The sequence below is a fragment of the Acomys minous genome (assembly GCF_964271855.1).
Source record: "Acomys minous genome assembly, chromosome: 14".
NCBI lineage: Eukaryota > Metazoa > Chordata > Mammalia > Rodentia > Muridae > Acomys > Acomys minous.
In genome coordinates this window covers 22,760,650-22,780,519 of record NC_140496.1, presented here as the reverse complement: position 1 = coordinate 22,780,519, position 19,870 = coordinate 22,760,650, and the positions used below count along the sequence as shown (strand labels likewise).

General features: G+C 53.1%; 1 protein-coding gene across 2 annotated transcripts; it reads right to left on the bottom strand.

The window, feature by feature from the left end:
* Positions 1–61: 61 nt before the first annotated feature.
* On the bottom strand, positions 62–19,852 carry FHOD1 (formin homology 2 domain containing 1). 2 transcript variants are annotated; one of them, XM_084756720.1, is made up of 24 exons: positions 19,542–19,852; positions 9,668–9,774; positions 9,185–9,249; positions 8,758–8,825; positions 8,579–8,684; positions 8,392–8,486; positions 8,016–8,127; positions 7,832–7,926; positions 7,595–7,738; positions 7,327–7,484; positions 7,072–7,248; positions 6,923–6,946; positions 6,491–6,544; positions 5,362–5,477; positions 3,719–4,392; positions 2,895–3,050; positions 2,489–2,671; positions 2,284–2,403; positions 2,043–2,204; positions 1,309–1,499; positions 1,010–1,202; positions 769–931; positions 490–690; positions 62–388 (listed from the first exon to the last, which is right to left on the bottom strand). In XM_084756720.1, exons 1-24 carry the CDS (start codon positions 19,740–19,742, stop codon positions 306–308), a joined length of 3,648 nt encoding a protein of 1,215 aa, XP_084612846.1. In that variant the 5' UTR covers positions 19,743–19,852; the 3' UTR covers positions 62–305. The 2 variants fall into 2 exon arrangements, with proteins under 2 accessions (XP_084612846.1, XP_084612845.1); XM_084756719.1 differs by lacking the exons at positions 6,491–6,544; positions 6,923–6,946.
* Between the last annotated feature and the right edge of the window lie 18 nt (positions 19,853–19,870).

The window sequence follows — 19,870 nt, the reverse complement described above, 5'->3', positions numbered from 1 at the left end:
AAAGAAGGAAGGGTTAGGCCTAGGATAACGGGGATCTTGAAAGAGGACGAAGGCTCTTGGATTGGCTAGGTAAACTTTATTTTGTTCCAAATAAGGAACTCACACACACAGAATACACGTGCATGTATACATGCTAAACAAACACACACATGTGCATGTACACAGACACATATACACACGCACGCACGCACAATACTGATCACAATACTGGTTCCTGGGCTCAGGCTTGTGAACACAGGTTTCTGCTGCAGGCCCTCTTTGCACTCAGGCCCTAGCGCTGGATCCAGCTGTGGTAGCTAGCACCCTCACACCTCCAGGCCGGGGGCTTTGCTTAGTCCCAGTGCCTGCACCAGATCATCTCCAAGCCCGCTCTTCAGGGTCCGTCTCACTGCAGGGACAGAGCAGGGTTACTGGTTGCAGGGGTGGGGGTGGGGCCATCGTTAAGGGGACTGAGGGAAACAATCAGTGGGCTGCTAAGGGGACACTCACAGGACTTGCGGTTGCCACGAGAGCGCTTCCTTTCCCGAGCAGCGAGGGCCCTAGGACTGCTCTTGGTAACTGACTGCACCAGCAGGTCCATGATCTCATCTGAAGTGTCACTGGGTAAACTGGAGCCCGAAGTCTCCTCAGGGGATGCAGTGGAGGGCCCCACTGTTGTGTGTGTGACAGGGGAGCTGCTCTGGACCATGCCTAAGGGAGACCAGAGAGGGACATGAGGCTAAGGTGGCCTTAGAACACCCCCTAGCAGCAGCTACAAGCCCTACCTACCTCTGCTCCGTCGGCTGTGTACGGTGTCTTCTGGCCTGCTGGTAAGTAGGCTCTTCATGCTGGCGTGACTGTCGGCGTCACCCCGACCTGGCCCACTACTCACAGCCACTGGGACAGACAGGTTACTGGGGGCCTCCCCAGCCACACCCGAGAACTTCTCTGTCTAAACAGGGAAAGAAGGATGGTTAGGAGCAAGGAAAAGGAATGGGGTGGCAGGCAAGATCCGGAAGGGGGCACGTACTTCAGTGATCATGCGCCCGCGGGTCTTGTTGCGCTCACGGTACGTCGCCCGCTTCTGCTGCTGCTGCAGCACTCGTTCCCGACAAGTCCGATACTCCAGCGCAAACTCTCGCAGTGTGTGACAGAACTGCATGATGCGTACCTCCCGGGCGGCCTGCGCACTGTAGCCCAGGTAGAGCAGGAAGGCGTGGAACCTAGGTAGGTTGGAAGGTGAGAAAGATTGGATAGGGAGCCCTGCCTGGTGTTTAAAAGATGGCGGCAATCCCCGCCCCCCCCCCCCCCCCTGGCTCAAGGCCCTACCTGTTGCAGACTCGGCGGTGCACCACTCTCAGCATGGCTACCCGGCGGGTACACTGTGCCAGGAAGTGGGTGAGGCGGGCACGCAGAGCGGGGGCTAACTCATGCTTTGCCAAGCTCCGAAGGCTGTCCTCAGCCGCCCGGCTCCGGCACTCCAGCTGCCCCAGGCTCTCGGTCAGCTGCTCAAAGTCTACCTATAAAGCAAGAGGGTACGCAGCTGCCCGAGCTATCCGACACTGCCTGGGGCCCGAATGTTAAGTCGGCACTGCCACGCCTGGCCTGTGACTGTCAGCACAGGTCTCAGCTGGATAGTTTGGGCTACGGTGTTTGTTTAATGTATGCCGGGGCAACTTAGCTCCTGTCTCAGAAAGTAAAAAGTGGGCAGGGAGTAGAGCCCAGTGGTAGAACGGTCGCTGCTTTCATTGCACAAGACCCTGGATTCAGGCCCCTGCATCACCAAACAAACCAACCAGAAAGTTTAGAGTTTCATACAAGAGGCACACCAGTCCAATCGCTCCAAGCAAGAACAGAAAAGGCTTCGTGGAGGGAGTGGCAGCTAAATAGGCCCAAAGAACTAAGTGGGTGTGGCTAAGCCATTGGCAGAGTGATAATAGCTCACCTACCTACAGCCTCAGGAAGCCCTGGCCCAGGAGTCCAGGTAGGTTAGAGGAGTCACCCCAAGAAGCAGTGCCCCTTTGTACACCAGCCAGTCTCAGTGGAATCTGCCTGGTACTAACCTTGGCACAGCGGGTGAGGGCAGGGATTTCTGAGTAGAGGTCAGAGGACTCAGGCCGGGTCTGGAGCACCAGGGAACAGAGATGATAGAGCAGTGACTGCCGGCGCACGGTGTCCTTCACTTCCGACACTTTCTCCAGGTAGCTCAGCTCAAAGCCACTGCTCTGAAAGGACCCTCTCTCAGTCTGGTCGTAGCTGGTTCCAGAGCCCAAACCTCCAGTCCCCAGGTGTTTTTTCACTTACCTGGGAGCCATTGAGGAAGTTGCCCACAGCCAAAAGGGTAGCCAGAATGCAACGGAAGGTGGCATTGTGCACCAGCTGTTCCATGCCCACTTTCAGATCAAACAGCGGCTCTGCAATCTCCTGTGTGAGGGACAAGCAGCCTTCAGGCTACATGGTCATCACTCGCCTGTCCGTACCACCCTATCCCGCTCCATGACCCAGGTACCCGCTCCATGCTGTCATAGTCCAGCTTGAAAGCCCAGAGCTGCAGGCGTGCGGCCAGGCCTCCAATGGAAGCAAGAGTCATCAGAAAATTCTCGGCTGGGCCCAGGGGTACATCAGGGTTGGCCAGCTGGGCTTCCTCTATCTTCTGTCGCTCTTCCTCCGTGGGCATCATGGTCAGCAGTTTCTGAAGATGCAGTCACCGCCCCACACAGGAATTCAGTACTGACCTGAGGCCTAAGACATCGTCTCTTACCCCTCCCTTGGCCTTCTAGGGGAGCCCCAGGCTGGGAAGAATGCTCTACAGAAATGGCAGGCCTATACCCACCACCAGGACTGGAAAGTCCTGCTGACCAAAGGAAAGAGCCAGCACGTCTCCTTCCCCCTGTCACCCTTAGGGTAGGTCCCACCTCAATGCCATCCTTGCTGACAGCAAATTCGTCAAAGTTGAGCAGGGCAGCCTTGATGACATGCACAGGTGGCAGAATGGTGAGGCCAATGTTGATGGCATTGCTGCGCTTGGGGTCCAGCACTGTGGTCATTGTCCGGCGGCCCTCACCGGCTTTCTGCAAGGTTGGGAGAATGGCAGTTTTAAGAAGAGGAAGAGGAAGAAGCCAGGTGGTGGCGGCGCACGCCTTCAATCCCAGCACTTGGGAGGCAGAGGCAAGCGGATCTCTTGAGTTCAAGGCCGGCCATCTACAGTGAGTTTCAGAACAGCCAGGGCTATTACACAGAGAAACCCTGTCTCAAAAATAAAATAAAATGAAGAAGATGAGGAGGAGCTGGCGGGGGGGGGGGGGGGGGAGGAACTGGCTGGTGTAGGAACCTTTAAAGGGTACTTTAAGCCTGCATGGTGGCGCACGCCTTTAATCCCAGCACTGAGAAGGCAGAGGCAGGAGAATCAGAGTTTGAGGCCAGCCTGATCTAATGAGAGCTCAAAGCCACTGCTCCAGGCAGCTAAGGCTACACAACGAAACCCTGTCTTGAAACCCCTCCCCCCACAAAAGAGGGCATTTGAAAGTCTCCTCTGAATGACCTAATGAGCCCACATGTGGAGCACATAAACATAAGGCCTGGGGATGAACTCCTCCTCCTCCTCATGAGGGCTCTTCTCATCCCCAGAGAGCCTCATCGGTTTCCTTTCCTTGCCACTTCCCTATGTGGTAAATGAGTTACCAGCTCGGACAGCTCTGCCCCCCCGAACTCCCAGTTCCTGCCCATCAAACCCATTTACCTTGGTGGGTAGCACGTCCTTGGCTCGGGACTCAAATAGGTGTTCCAGCCGGGCTGTGTCCACCGAGACAGGTTCCAGAGAGGCCCAAAGGGTAGGACAAGGCCCAAAATGGCTTCTAGAGCACCCAGGGCCCCCAGGCAGCTTTAGTTCCCGCCAGAAAAGTTTGACTGTCTTCCTTTTGGTGGGGAGGTGTGGGCCGTCAAGTGCTGAGTGGGGAGCAGCCAGGGGTGGGGGAGGTGGGCAGGAGCCTACCATGGGTGGGGGAGGTGGGGGTGGAGGCGGTGGGCAGGAGCCTACCATGGGTGGGGGAGGTGGCGGTGGAGGCGGTGGGCAGGAGCCTACCATGGGTGGGGGGGGTGGGGGACCCCCAGAGAGTGGGGATGATGAAGGTGAAAGGAAGGCGAATGCTTTTCCAGCCTCCACAGATTCCACATTTAATGTGTCCTGGTCTTCATCCTCCCCCAGATCTGAGAAGTCCAAGTCCCCAATGCAGAGCTTGGGTACGCGGGCAGGAAGACCCTGGATAGGCTCAGCCCTGGGACTTGGTGGAGACATTGGTTCCTTAGGCTCTGGCTCAAGACTCCGCTGGGTCCGGAGCAGGATTCGGGGAACAGGGCTCTGAGGTGTCCTGGGAGCAGAGGCTGGTTCTGGGGAGCCCCATAGTTCCCTGGTGCCTAGCGAAAGGTAAGTAACTGTCAGCCACATTTCCTCTATGGGGCAAGAAAGCAACATGATGGCGGAAGTTAGCTGAATGCGGGAGAGATGGGTGGCTCAGCACCGAAGACCCTGAGTTTAGTTCCCAGGACTTAACAACCAAGCACCCACAACTCCAGTTTCAGGCCTCTGATGCTCTCTTCTGCCCACCATGGCTGGTGACACACACCTTTAATCCCAGCACCCAGGAGGCAGAGGCAGGCAGATCTGTGACTGTGAGGCCAGCCTGGTCTACAGAGCCAGTTTCGGGACAGCCAAGGGCTACACAGAGAAACCATGTTTCAAAAAAAAATTCTATGTGTATAAGTGATTTTCCTGTGTATATGTATGTGCTACAAGTGCATGTCTGGTACCCATGGAGATAAGAGTAAGGAACAACAGTTTAAAAAATTAAAAAAGCCAGGCGTGGTGGCACACACCGTTAATCCCAGCACTCAGGAGGCAGAGGCAGGCAGATCTGTGATTGTGAGGCCAGCCTGGTCTACAGAGCCAGTTTCAGGACAGCCAAGGGCTACACAGAGAAACCCTGTCTTGAAAAATAAGACAAACTAAGAAGGCAGCATAGGATTTCCCAAAACTAGAGCTACAGATGGTCATGAACTACCATTTGAGTGCTGGGAACCAAATGCAGGACCTCTACAAGAGCAACAAGCTCTCTTAACTGCTGACTGAGCCATCTCTGCAGGCCCCAGGGTTGGTGTGTTTATCTTAAAAAGAAAGCAGCGGGCAGTGGTGGTGCACGCCTTTAATCCCAGCACTCAGGGAGGCAGAGGCAGGCAGATCCCTGTAAGTTCCTGGCCAGTCTGGTCTACAAAGCAAGTCTAGGACATCCAAGGCTACACAGAGAAACCCTGTCTCGGAAAAAAACCAAAAAATAAAAAATAAAAAAGGCAGTATGAGTGGATTCTGCTGCCTGACCATCTACCCACCTGATGATCCATCAGTGTCATCCGCCGTGGCCCCAGCCAGCGCCTCCGCCCGGCCCTGGGCCAGAGCAGCCTGCTTCTCTGTCTCTGCTGCTGCCACATTCTCCAGGAACCGGGCTCTGAGGAGAGGTTCTTGTCAGTGACGGTGTCGGACCCAAGTCCAGCCCAGGGCAGTCCACATGCCTGGCTGAGCTATCGGGCATTGTCCTCAGTTGCAAGCACACACGGGCACAGGGAACAGTCCATGCACTAGGCGTAACTCTGCCACCCCACCAAGGCCCCGCCCTGTTCAGTGCTCCTCATCCAGGGAGTTAGAATCAAGGCAGCATTCTTGGTCCAAGTTACAGAAGTTCTACTGGGCATCTAACCTGCAAGCTTGCTGGCATCTACGTTCATCTTCCTGATTCTAGATAAGGCCCTTAGAGTAAAGGAAGGGGACGGTTGTCCCTACAAGCACAACAGACTTCTTGCGTGCTTGTCTGCTTTTGAGAGTTACAATTAAGAAAAGGTCTGTTAAACAGTGTGCGCTCAGTTTGTGTTGACATAAGGAAATGCTGTCTATTGCTGTCTTCTCTTCCTTTCCTCCCCGTCCCTTTCTTCTTTTCCTTCTTCTCTTCAATCCGCCCCCCCCTTTTTCTTAAGACAGAGTTTCATGTAGTCCAGCCTAGCCCCAAGTTCATTACGTAGCTGAAGATGACCCTGAACTACCGATCCTCCTTAGCTCCAGCTCCAAGTGCTAGCTCCAAGGTGTGTGCCACCACACCTGTCGGCAGCGTTTCCCTTGCAGTCGCTCCAGCCAGTTAGTTCAGTCCCTGTCCTGCCTTTAGTTTTAGGGTCCTCTACCACCCACACCTCACTTTTAACACCTCTCCAAACTCATCCGCAAGCTCTTGGTCCACATGCCCCTCTCTGGTCTTAGCTACTCAGGTATCGCGACGGAAGCATAGGGACCGCTCTGATCCCAGTGAACCGCTCCCTTAAAGTGCTTTGGTCCTTCCAGTTACTAAGGAGGCTTAAGTCTGAGAGAAGGGATTCTTGAGAATCCTAGTGGGGCTACATGAATGGCTGCTGGGCAAGCGATGCTGAAGCCCCGAGCACACGACAGGCCTGGCAGACTGGACTCTGTACTTACTCTAGCCTGGCCTGTCCAGTAAGGGACTGGGGGACAGGTGGGCTCTCAGGGGCGCTGGGTAGGGGGATGAGAGGAAGACATGGTAACTATGGTGCCAGCTCCATTCCGAGGCCCACTTGCTGCAGCCATACAGAGCCGGACAGTAGTGTCCCCTCTGGATAGTCCCCTCCCATCCACAGTGGTAGGAAGAGGGCTAGGGGTGGCAGGCCATGGGGGTGAATCGGAAGTGGAAATGGACAGGAAGTTGGCCAGGGTGCAGTAATAACAAAGACAGAACAGAAAAGGAGTGACGGAAACGGAAGGGCAGAAAGTGAACAGGGAGACATGACACGAGGCCAAGGCAGGTGAGGTGGAACACAGGAAAGAACTAGAGAAGCCGCAGGAGGACGAGGTCCAGCCAGAGCCAGTCCTCACCCTCCAGCACTCACTTACCAAACGGGAGCAGTTTGGCGGAGTCTGAAAAGAAAGAGAAAGCACGCGTTTGGGCAGAGGAGGCTGAGAGCCCATGGAGGGGCGCAAAGTGGAGGGACAGTTGGAGATAGGACTTGGGGGAGGGGGGGGGGCTCTAGTTCCCCACTTACTTGTAGATGCTTCTCTCACAGGAACTGTCCACTGAGGGCCCCACAGAAACGGTAGGAAAGAGGTTCACTGAGGTACGGAGGCTAGAGGCTTGGCCAGTGGGGCTGAGGGCCGGATGTGTCAGCGGCGTGGGGCCAGTGAAAGAGGTGGAGCCTACTGGTGAGGCTGGGCCTGTAGAGCTAGAAGCAGGGCTTGTTAAGAGACAGCGGCAAGCCAGGCCGATTCACCCCTGCACATGGACCCAGGCATATACTTACCTAGGTTCTGGGGCACGCCCAGGACAGCCTCCACCTTCTAGTGATCTTCGGCTCCTTTTGCCCTCCTCTGAGGACGGCTTCCGTCGCTCCCGTCGGCCACCTGCAGCTGCCGCCGCTGCCGCCTCTTCCATATCTCCGTCCTCTAAACGAAGGGCGCTCTAACAGAAAGTGGGCAAGATGTGAGTTAAGCAGCCAAAGCCCAACAAACGGGACTAGTACTCGGGAACCGCACCTCTTCCCTGCCCACCCCCGGGGAGCGGGGGCACACCTCATAGAGCATTAGCTGTGTGCGCAGGTCAACATCAGTGCCAGCAGTACCCAAGAGGCGCTGGACCAGAGCTTCCATGCCCTGCTGCTCCAGGGCATCTGTCACATCATAGAAAGAGTCCTGGTCTGGCAGTGCCGCCAGCGTCTGGAAGGAAGAGATAGGAAACCAAGGCTGAGGTTGATGTGTGGGGATCATGGGTGACGGCTCCAGAGTTGGCACCCGGTCCCAGGCTCACACCTTGTTAATGAGAGTGACCGTGTACACCAACAGCTCTGGATCCGATCCATTCTTCTCTTCCAGGATGGACACCAAGTTGGCCCAGGGAAGAGTGCCTGCCACACGGAAAGGGAAGTAATCACTGGGGTGGGAGCAACAGGACAGAGGGGCTGAGTGGCGGAGAAAGGAAAAGACAGGCTCTGACCGGTGGTGCTGGCTACAGAGTTGACTGCCTGAACGAACAGCGGCGCGTTGTTCTCAGAGTACTCCACAAACACCAGCAGCAGCTTCAGGGCTGTCTTTACCACCAAGCGGGACTGGGGGAGAAGTCAATCCACATGAGTGGGGCTTGGACCAGACTGTTAGTTCCTGGAGGAGGGGGAAGGGGCCCCTGGGGCTGGACCCAAAGAGAAGGGTCTAGATAGAAAGACCCTGGTCCTGGGCCGGAGCTTGCAAATGCTGTTTCGTTTTCAAGGGGCCTCAGGCTTTTTACCCCCAACCACTTTGCAGAAGAGCGGGAACTGAGGCTCAGAGGGAGCCAGTGGGGAAAGGGTACACACGTTTGGGTTAGAGCCACTTACCAGGCTAGCACACAATGTATACAGCCACTGCACGGTCTCACTGTGAGCCACCACCCCCAGCATCCCATCCACAAAGAGCATCAGCTGGCCCAGGGCTAGAGACATAGAAATGGGAAGAGGTTAGTTGGGGGAAGGGGGGGCGGGGCACATGGGAACAGAGGTCAAAGGGGAAAGGTGTGGAGCTGACCTCGGAGGATGTAACTCTGGTAGTTATGGTCAGCAGCAGCGCCCACGCGGATCAGGCAACTCAGCCCCTCCGAGTGCACGAATTCAGGCACCAGGTCCTTGTCTTCCTGGAGGTGTCATGGGGGTAGTTTAAGGGGGCTTGGGCTGGACACCAACCCTCCGCCCACCTCCCGATCTTACCTGGAATATCTGTTTTAATGAGAAGAGAGACCGGCGCAGCTCTGGGCCACTGGAGCCATACAACTTTTCTGCAAGGGGTTGAGTGGTCATGAACAAGGCAAGGGAACACAGACAGAGCGTCTTCTTCCACGGGCACATGGCCACAACCTCCTACCAAGGAAGATTCTAGTATTTTCAAACCTCCCCTCTATTCTCTGACTCTGGGTACCCAGCCTCCTCTATCACCAATACTGTATGTAGTCCAGCTGCGGCATCGGTCTTGACCCCAGAAGGAAAAGGCAGGACAGGGAGAGAAGAGGCCATACCGGATAGACAATCCACTCAATGCAAGGCCCAGAATACGCCTGAAGGAAGCTAGGTCAACTAGGCTATGGAGGAAAAGCAGCGGAAGACTGCTGGACCCCCCCCAAAGATGCCACACACTTACCCAAGATAGCATTGACCCTCACGGAGAGCTGGGTCCTCAGCAGCAATGTAGGCTTCCTCCCTTTGCTAAAAATCAAGCAGCCATGTTAGTGGCTCCCAGCTGATTCCTCAGGGTCCCACCCTCAAAACAAAGACATCCACATGCGAACCCTGGCCCACTCCTGCCCTCCCGACTGTTATTCTAGGGCCCAGGTATTAGCCAAGCAGGAGTTCTGTTTTGTTTCTTTTATAAATACGGGTAACGCAGGTATGCGAGAGTGCTCCCACTTCTAGGGAACAGTGGGGATATATAATGGTTTAGTCTAGGCAATAGCATTGTCCCCTGAATTTACCCAACGCCCAGGCTACAGACTGAAGTGTCTCAGCTGCTGATACCTGAGCTTGGGCCCTGGTAGGGACTAGGTTGGGAGCTTGGGCCAGACTCAATGAAGCCCCTAAAAAGTGGGAAGAGCTCCCTAGGCCCCCTCACCCCTTCAGCTCTGACCTGATCTCTTCATAGAAGGCTTCCAGCATCTCCCGCTGCTCTTCTAGGGACAGCTCCGGGTCCAGGTAGTATCCAGAGGGAGACACTTGCAGTGCGCAGTCCTCCAGCTGGAAGCAAAGCAATGCGGCTATTAGGGCTAGTGCCGCAGTTCAGGTTTTGTTGTCTGTCGTCTTCGCTATTAGGAATCAAGGCCAGGATTTCCCACATGTGAAACCGACGAGCTACAGCCTTGGATTTTTTGGGTTTTTTGTTTGTTTGTTTGGTTTGGTTTGTTTGGTTGGCTAGTTTTTGCTGTTTATTCTGCACTCGCAAACACAAATGAGGAAGGGACAGGGAGGAGGAGGAGGAGGGCAGGAAGTTGCAGCCTTCAAGGAAGTTCACAGCCTTGTGGGGGTGATAAGTTTCAGCCACAAAAAGCATTCAAGCTCAGAGAGAAAGTGTTAAGCATTCAAGGAGGTGCAAAACCCAGCTGGGAGTTTCTTCCAGTAAAATATGACCCAGGAGCTAATCCAGAATCCCTAGTCCCCCCCCCCCCCCCCCGGATCAGGGGCTCTTGGTCCTTGCCACAAGGGAGTGACAGTCACAACCATTCAGGGGAAGCTTCAGAGTGTTGAACATGACTCCATCAGACCCTAAATGGGAAGGAACTGTCCATCTCTCATTTCCCTCCTTCAGCCCTGGCTCGACATTGTAATCCCAGCCCTCGGGAGGCAGAAGCAGGCGATCTCTCTGTGAGTTCGAGGCCAGCCTGGTCTACAAAGCGAGTCCAGAACAGCCAGGGCTAACACAGAGAAACCCTGTCTCAAAAAACCAAAAAGGACTCCAGGTTCAGCTTTGTGCCTTCCCCAACTAGCACAGTGCTGATATGCAGAGCTAAACAAAATCCACCCCCACCTCTAGCAATTCTGCTCTTGAGATGCTATGTCATAGGGTGAAAATACCTCTGGGGAGGAGGGGGGGGTATTCTGGTGGCTCTCATTAGGCAAGTCACGTCTGACATCTTCCCTGAGATTTCCCCTGCTCTGAACCCCACCTCAAGGCTTTGAGCTAGTCTTGGTCCCTGGGATGGCGGTGGGTGTGGGTCTGGGTGTGGGGCTAGCTCCTGCTCCTGCCGTTAGCACCCTTTGCTTGCTCCTGCCTCAGAGCCTGACCTGGCTCCTTCCTTACAGTTTAGCCTGTCGAGCCCTTGGGTGACCCCTCCCCACCCCTTTGCTTGGGACATGGGACACAGGACAAACACTCCAGCCTGTTCTCTGTCCCACTTCCTGTCTGGCTGCCTGCCCTTCCTTGGGCGCCTTGGGCGGGCCTGGCCTCTCTCCTTCCAGGGAGCAGAGTCATCTCCTGGGTCTACTGGGGAACAGGTCTGAGAGGAAGCTATAAGGTCCCCAGGCTGGGTTATCTTGTCAGGGCCAGCTCAACATTCTTCCTGATCTCTCTCTCCCACAGACTCATCAGCCCTGCCCGAACCCCGACCCCATTCCAGCCCAGCGCCAAGCACTGCTTGGACTAGGGGATCTGGGGACTTTAAACGTATCTCCCCCGAAGGGTTACCCTCCTAATCACACATAAACTAGCTTACTCAATGGAACATCCATGAACCTGAGACTGCTTTTAGATCTGCAGGAAACATCTCAGCCACCTCTGCCTCTTCCCTTCCAGCCCAGCCGGGGAGACAAGCCAGCCTTGACTCAGAAAAATCACTCACTAGTAAATGTGGATTCACAACTTCCACGAGTTCTAAGAAGGAGGAGGTACCAAACTGCCGTAAGTACCTGACAACCCACTTGCATACCCAGGTGTTTGGCCAGGAATGGCTGAGCATAGTCCAAAGTAGCACAGAGATGTCTAGGCCTATCGCTCGGTTCTTCCTTCCTCCATGTACCTTGTTTCATGCTAAGTAGACAGAGAATGGTCCTCCCCCTTCAGGATGAGATTAGGGGCGATGGCAGCGCAGTCCTGAAGGCTAAGTGGCCACCACGCCAGCATCCTCAGCTCAACAGTTTTAAGCCTTTGTCATGGATGTAGACGTGGCCTCTCCAACCACTTCACCAGTCCAATCGCGCCTAGGGTCCATTATAGGGAAAGATCTAGAGACAGCATTCAGCCTGCCACCTCCAAGTCAGCTTTCTGCTCTCACATATCTGTCCTGAGTGGAAGTGGGAGGTCGGTTAGACACCAGGACCAGGCCAAAAGCAAGGGAAGACTTCCTGCCAGCAATATGGAACTTCTCCTCCACACCCTCTGGCCCCTTCCTGGGAGCACCACTCTGAGAGGCAAACTTCTGGGACTCTTTTCTCACACCCTGGGGCTGGGCCAGGCTTGAGCAAGACCTAGTGTCTGATGATATTGCTCCAGGCCAGCACAATGTATGTGGGCCTACAGCTCCACCCTGGCTTTTGTCTTCCTCACTTCTGGCCTCGGTCTTTAGGTAGTCCCTCCTTCATTCTTCCCAGGCATCCCTCCTTTTGGCTTCTGGCCATGTATCTCCTTAGTCTACCATTTTAGGCTTTTCGGGCCTCTCCAAACCCGTGCGCATCTTGGTCCTTTGCAAGAGTAGTAAAGGCTCTTAACCACAGGGCAATCTCTCAAGCCTGTTTTTTGTTGTTTGGTTGGTTGGTTTAGTGTTTTGAGACAGAGCCACACTATGTAGTGCTGACTATCCTGGAACTCACTTTATTTTATTTTATTTATTTTTTACAGTGTTCTGCCTACATGTAGGCCTGCATGCCAGAGGCACCAGATCTCCTTACAGATATCACGTGGCTGTTGAGAATTGAACTCAGGACCTGTGGAAGAGCAGCCAGTACTCTTAACCCCTGAGCCATCTCTCCAGCCCTTGGAACTCACTTTATAAACTGTGCTGGCCCAGGTGTGGTGATGCACTCACTCCTTTAGTCCCAGCACTCAGGAGGCAGAGGCAGGCGGATCTCTGTGAGTTGAGGGCAGCCTGGTCTACAAAATGAGTCCAGGATAGTCACAGCTACAAAGAGAAACCCTGTCTCAGAAAACAAAAACCAGAAATAAATAACCAGGCTGGCCTTGATCTCACAGAGATCTTCCTGCCTCTATGCTGGTATGCACCACTGGGTGTGGTATGGATCTTTGTGAGTTCAAGGCCAGCCTGGTCTACAAAGCTCAGAGCAGCCAAGGCTACATAGAAAAACCCTGTCTTGAAAAACAAAACAAACGCCAGGAACAGTGGCGCATGTCTTTAATCCCAGCATTTGGGAGGCAGAGGCAGGTGGATCGCTGTGAGTTGGAGGCCAGCCTGGTCTACAAAGTGAGTCCAGGACAGCTAAGGCTACATAGAAAGACCCTGTCTTGGAAAAGAAAGAAAGAAAGAAAGAAAGAAAGAAAGAAAGAAAGAAAGAAAGAAAGACAAAACGAACAAACAAAAAATTAAAGGCATGCACGTCTACACCTGGCTCCTGTTTCTTTCTTTCCTTTTTTTTATTTATTTATTTAATTTATTTATTTTTGGGTTTTCTTTTCTTTCTTTTATTTTTATTTTAAATTTTCATTATTTTTGGTTTTTTGAGACAGGATTTCTCTATGTAGCCTTGACTGTCCTGGACTCACTTGTAGAGCAGGCTGGCCTCGAACTCACAGAGATCCATCTGCCTCTGCCTGGGCCACCACATCCTGCCCTCTGTTTTTAAGAAATAAGTGAATTTGTTTATTGAGCTGGGTGTTGGGATTCAGATCAGCAGCTAAGGTGCCTATTTAGCATACTAAAGCAGACCTGGCCTCCAGGCTCTCCCGGCATCCCTCAGTCCCTATCTGAACTTTCTAGCCCAGAGGCTGGGCTTCCTTTCTTCCTTTCCCCCAGAGGCTCTTCACTATGAGCCGGACATTTTGGTTTTCTTTCTCATATCTCCTTCTGCCTCTTCCCTCTTTTTTGTCTTCCTCTCTAAGGCAACTTCTCTGTCCCTGTTCCTTTGGGACCAGTGAATCTACCCAAGAGTTGTCCCCAGTAAACCTGATTTTATATACTTTAATTTGGCTTGGATTGGCTCATTTGATCAGTGGAGAATACCTACCACTAAGAATCAAAACCACAACCTTTTTCATACCAGGCAAGTGCTGTATCAGTGGGCCATATCCATACTTTATTATACACTCCTGACTTTACTATTTGTTGTATGTCATCTGTTATTATATCATACATTGATTTAATTTATTTATTTTTAGGCAGGGTTTCATGTAGTCCAGGCTGGCTTCAAACTCACTATAGCTGAGGATGACGCCCAATCCCTCTGCCTCTCTGTCTTTTTGCTGCGGTTACAGGTATAGGCTACTGCTCTGGTCTGGCATAGGGTTTTTTGGTTTTTTTTGCTTGTTTGTTTGTTTGGTTGGTTGGTCGGTCTTTAGAGACAGGGTTTCTCTATGGAGCTCTGGCTGTCCTGGACTCACTTTGTAGGCCAGGATGGCCTTGAACTCGCAAAGATCTGCCTGCCTCTGCCTCCACAGTGCTGGGATTAAAGGTGTGCGCCACCACGCCCGGCCTTGTTTTGTTTTTTTAGTTTAATATTTTTGTGAATTTTAAACATGTACATAATGTATTTGACCAAATCCACCACTCAATATATGGTTTCATATGCAGGTCAAGCTGAGTAGACCAGGAGATTACTCCCTATTTAAAAAAAAAAAAAAAAAAAAAAAAATATATATATATATATACACACACACACACACACACACACACACATATATATATATATATATTTGTTTATTTGTTGTCAGGCATAGTAACATATGCCTTCAATCCCAGTACTCAGGAGGCAGAGGCAGTTCAAAACCACCCTTGTCTACAAAATGAGTTTCAAGACAGCCAGAGCTATTACACATATAAACTTGTCTCAACAACAACAACAAAACCCAAAAAGCGAAAGAATTATGTGTTTACTTCTGTGTGTATGAGTATGGTTGCGTGCATCCCATGATGTTCACAGAGGACAGAGGAAGACAGCCTCCTTCACCAGCAAGTACAGGTAAGGCATCCTAACCCGTAGCTTTATCAGCAGTCCCCTATTGTTTTTGGTAAGTGTAATCACGTAAGAATAGATAGGGCATTCCTAGCTATGAAGATGGAGGGGAGGATAGAATTCATGCTGAAGGACTCTTGGTTTAGAGAGTAATTGGACCACTGAACACAGGACCCTTTGCTCTGAATAGCAAGACTTCCTGTTATCTGAGTCTCCAGCTACACTGTGACCTCCTGGATGAGCTAACAAGGATGTACCTTAGGCAAAGAAACCTGCCTTTGTTATGCACCTCTTCAGTGCTAGATAACAGACTGGCTGCTAAAGGGAGGGGGAAAAAAGATAAAAAGATTAGGCATCCTGTAACCCAGGTTGGCCTAGAACTCGCTATACAGCTGAAGCTAACTCCGGATCTTCCTGCCTCCACCTCCCAAGTGTTGGTTGGTACTGTAGACTTATGCTACCACGCCTGGCATACGAAGCCTAGTTTTCTCTTCTTTTTCTCCTTTTACCTCTCCTACTCCCTTTCCTCTCCTCTTCCTTTCTGGATAGGGTCTCTTACTGTGGTCCAGGCCAGCTTCAAACTCATGCCAAGCTTCCTGACTTAGCTATCCAAATGCTGGGATTGTAGATGCAAGCCAGCGTACCTTACTTTAGGCTGCCTGTTTCATCATTTCCCATTAAAAAAAAAAAAAGATTATTTATTTATTATTACATACACAGTGCTCTGCCTGCATGTATACCTGCAGGCCAGAAGAGGGCATCAGATCACATTACAGATGGTTGTGAGCCACCATGTGGTTGCTGGGAATTGAACACAGGACCTCTGGAAGAACAGTCAGTGCTCTTAACCTCTGAGCCATCTCTCCAGTCCTGATTCCCCATTTTTAACAAGCAGAGCTCAGAAATGCAGTGAATTTGTCAGGTATGGTGGTGCACACCTATAATTGCATCACCCAGGAGGCAGAGGCAGGATCTTCACAAGTTTAAGCCAGCCTGATGCATGATACCCATAGTGAGTTCTATGCAAGCCCGGGATGACCCAACCTCTAAAGAACACAGTAATAGGGCCTCTAACCCCAGCACTGGGGGCTGAGCAGGTGGATCTGTATGCGTTTCAGGCCACGTAGGCCAGTGAGATCCTGTCTCAAAAAAAAAAAAATTTAGTGAACTGCCATAGGCAAATACAGCCCCGATTGAAGCCAGGGTTAACTGACCCATCTCTTAGATGCATGGGTCTTGGAAGTGTTCCAGAAAACCTTGAAGAAGTGGAGAGAGAGCACTGAGGCCCACAACATTGCTACTCAATTCCTCGGACTCTGCAAATACCCCAAACTGGTCTTCCCAGTTCTAGTGAGAGAACACAAACACACACACACACACACACACACACACACACACACACACACACACGAGAAAACTGTTTCTGCCTATCTACTGCTCCCAGGACCTAGGCTGTGGGGTCCTCACCAAGCTGTAGCCCAACTTCTTTAGCTTAGAAGAGCCAGCGTGTGGGACACGCAGACTACAGACAGGCTGGGGAACTGTAACTCAAGCTGGTACTCTTAACTTTCTAGTCACCCTTAGACTCTCGTAGCAGAGGACTAAACGGCTCAGTTGACCAAAAGATAAACCCCGACAGGCCTCCTAATCCTTCAGGGAGTGGACATGGTGGCATAGGCCTATAACGCTAGCGTTTGTGAGCCTGGATTTGAGGACGGTCTGAAACCCGTCTGGGAAAAAAAAAAAAACAAATAAATAAAAACTCTAAGGTGGGGGGAATAGGGTGAGCTGGGATGCTGCTCAGTTGTGCAGTGCTTCACTTGTGAGGGCCTGGGCTTTATCCTCAGCACTGAAAAACAACAACAACAACAACAACAACAACCAAAACTCTCTTCGGGGGACTCCCTCAGTTAGCATCTATCCCTGAAGGTCAGGTTCACACTTGAGCTCTCTTGCCACAAGGGTTCTGAGGGGGTAGACTGCAGCGGGAGTGTAGTCAGGACATACTGTGGCACCTTTGTCCACCTTTGTCCTCTTTTAGTCACTTCCATCTGAGGAAATTGTGGGCAATGACCAAACACCTAAAGGCGATCCTTGCTGTCGCCAAGAGGGAACTCTCTAGCCTTTACTGCAAGGTCAAGAATCTGTCCAGGTCCCTTTGCCCGGAGCCCAGGGAAATGTCAGTGGTACACCAGATGCGGCAGGGCCTTTGCTCTCAGGAAAAGCTTCTAAGGCCCTTCCCAGAAAAAAAAGATAGGATTTATGGGTTGGAATTATGGTTTAGGACATCAAAGGTCAACCCTCCCCGGGGGGGCAGGACAAGTCCTTAGGGTGGAAAAGCCCAAGCTTAACTGGGAGGAAGACTCTGGAGTTCCCCTAGGGACACTAGGCTGAGCCTAGAGCCTCCGGTCTTGCCAGGCTCCCCTGCCCCCAACCAGGACAGAAGATGAGTCAGTGGCTGTGGCCAGGAGCTTCCTCCTAGACTGGGAGGAAATGAGCAAAGTTTCTCAGACTGGCAAAGCTCTGAATGGCTTAAAAAGGAGCTCCCTGGAGAATTGGAGTCCAACAGGGGCTGGGGAAGTGGGGTGGGGTGGGGTGGGGGAGGGGAACCCCAGGGAGGGTCTGCAAGGATGACAGCACCCAGAATGGGAGGGCAGAGGTCTCCTGATTGTGGTCCCCCTTCTGCCAGACAACTGCACATAGAACGCAGCAGCAGTGGATACAGAGAACACATCCCTGCCCTACACCACGGATGCCTGGCTCTGCAGCCCATCACTGCCTTCTGGAAGGCAAGCAAGGCAGACTTAACGAAATGCCTCTGGGGAGCCCACTTAGGGGACTTGCAGAGGAACCAGCTGCTGGAGTTTCCTGCAAAGGAGCACTACTCTGTGCTCCTCCCTCCGTTCTCTGGTGTCCCTGCCCCCTGCCCTATTCTGGGTCCCTCTTCCTCCAGCCTTCTATTTTGAGTCTGTGGTCACAGTTTATATTTGGGACAAGCACATCACAGTGCATCTGACCGTCCCTGGCAGAGCTGTCAACCCCAGAGAGTTCTGGCTCTAAATGGTGTGGTAACTTTATGCCTTTCCCAAAGCCTCCCAGAAAGGGGGTTGGGGGAGGGGAGGCAGTTCTCCCGTGCTGCAGGTAAGACATCCTGAAGGCGGGCAGAGTAGGGAATACGGAGCTGCGGTGGGAAACACATCTTTCCCGGGGCTCAGTAGGGTCCTTGGCGAAGGAGGACAAGACACAACAGCCCGGGTTGGGAAGATAGTCTTACAGCGACTTGTATTTACACACACACACACACACACCCCAAACCCAGGGGCCGTGTTTGCATGCAATGACTTTTCTAAATGACGAGGAGTTTCTGAATCCCATTTTTGAACATCCTAGGCCCTGCTCCCAACTGTTGAAGAGAGATGTCCTGGAGTGAGACAATGAGAGAACTGTTGTCCTCTCTCTTACCTTATGCACGGATGTATCTGTGGTACAGGGGATGGTACCCAGGGCCCCATGCACATAGTAAGCAAACAGCACGGCCTCAGGCCCCGCCTTACTTCAGGCCAAGGCTTTTCATTAGTTTAGAAGCTAACCAGCCTTAGTTCACCACCCCTTCCTCTCTAGTCTGTCTAAACAGTTGTGGCTCAGCATCCTTTTCTCTGTCGTTCTAATACTAATAGAGTGCTCGGTGACCTCAGGCTGCACATGCTTCCTCCAGACCCCTCTGACCAGAGCAGTAGGGGAGCAGACTGAACCACAACCCTGGAGATACGCAGTATGCGTGTCCTGCCAGCTGTGGTCTTAAAGCTAGGGCTCTGCCTGGACACCCTGCCACTTCCCAGGCCAAGTTTTCCCGACCCCTCCTGCCTGCACTTGGAGGCGGGGCTGGCTACAACGCAAGGAATGCAGTCTGGGGGCCTAGAGCCCAGGGCACATTCCAGGGGAGACCCCGGGCCTAAGGGCAATGTTTGCGCAACTCCGCGCCCAGTTGATGTACCCCACCGACTCCCTCCCTCCCTTCTTCCTCATGGCTCCCAGCTAACCCGCAGGTCGGGAACCCTGCCGGGTGGTTGTATGTAAGCCTCCAGGAGTCCTGGCCCGGAAAAAGCAAGCCGGAAAGGGATGCCTGCGGGGGGTTGGAGGGAGGCAAGCGGGAGGGGGAGGGAGGGGTAGTACCCCTAGCCTTGTGGAAAAAAGCCTCTCGAACTGTGCAAAACCATCCAAGGAACGTCAGCAAACTGGGGCAGCCCAGAGTTTTAAAATTAGACTGGTCCGCCCCCTCCCTTCCAGGCGTAGGCCACCAGCGGTGGGCCTAAGGGACCATGGGGGCGGTGACTCAAAGGGCTTTTCCACTCGTGCAGCCTCCCATGAGCCCTTGGCCGCTTCCAAGGGACTCGTCTCATCATGACCCGCACTCCCTGTCTCTACCAACCCAAAGACCCATCCCAGCCTCTAGCCTTGGCCACTACACCAAGTCCTCTCTAAGCCCGCCCCTCTTTGTAGCTCCGCCCCCCAACCTACCTGAAGCAGGTGGAAACCGGTCCCTCCCCAAACTCTACTTCCCTGATCCGCTACAACCCGAAGGGCTACCGACCCCTCTGTCCACTCCAGCCGCCCTGGCAAACAGGCAGCAAGGGGACTCCAAGCACCTCTCCAGGAGGGCCTAACTTTCAAGGGGAGCCTGGGTGGAACAAATCACAAACTCTCATTTTCCTTCTATAATGCCTCTTCAACTTGAGAGACTCCTCCTAACAGGTAAAGTAGCGTAGACCGTGGGACCCCGGCCGGAGACTTTGCCGGAGGCGAGCACCGGCTATAGTCTCTCTTCCAGAAGCACGGCCCACCGCCCACTTCAACCTCCGAGCGCAAACTTCTCCGCAGCACCCCCTCACCTTGAGAGGCGCCCCCAGGAGGCGGTGCAGCGCAGGGATCTGCGCACTCAGGGGCAGAGCCCCATCCAGGCTGCAGGTGGGGGCCCGGCGTGGTTCCGGGAAGTTGGCACATGCGAAAGGATCGGTGTCTTCCAGGTACTGCACTCTCACAGTTACCACTGATACTGGGTCGCCATCCCCGCGCTCTTCCTCGCCCGCCATGGCTCTGCCACCGGCTACTACTGGACGCCCCTGTGTCCCTGCACTGCTGCAACTTCAACTGGACTAACTTTGCAGTTAGGGCCGGGCCCCGGACGCTTGCAGCTCGAGGGGCGGAGCCAGACGGGGGT

What these genes read in the sequence shown, in the direction of transcription:
- FHOD1 (XM_084756720.1), bottom strand. Translation starts at nt 19,742, where the DNA reads ATGGCGGGCGAGGAAGAGCGCGGGGATGGCGACCCAGTATCAGTGGTA. An exon ending in GGGCGTGCCCCAGAACCTAG is followed by an intron (nt 7,249 to 7,326) that starts GTAAGTATATGC and finishes CCCTGCTTCTAG; the next exon opens with CTCTACAGGCCCAGCCTCAC. An exon ending in ACTATGACAGCATGGAGCGG is followed by an intron (nt 2,404 to 2,488) that starts GTACCTGGGTCA and finishes TCCCTCACACAG; the next exon opens with GAGATTGCAGAGCCGCTGTT.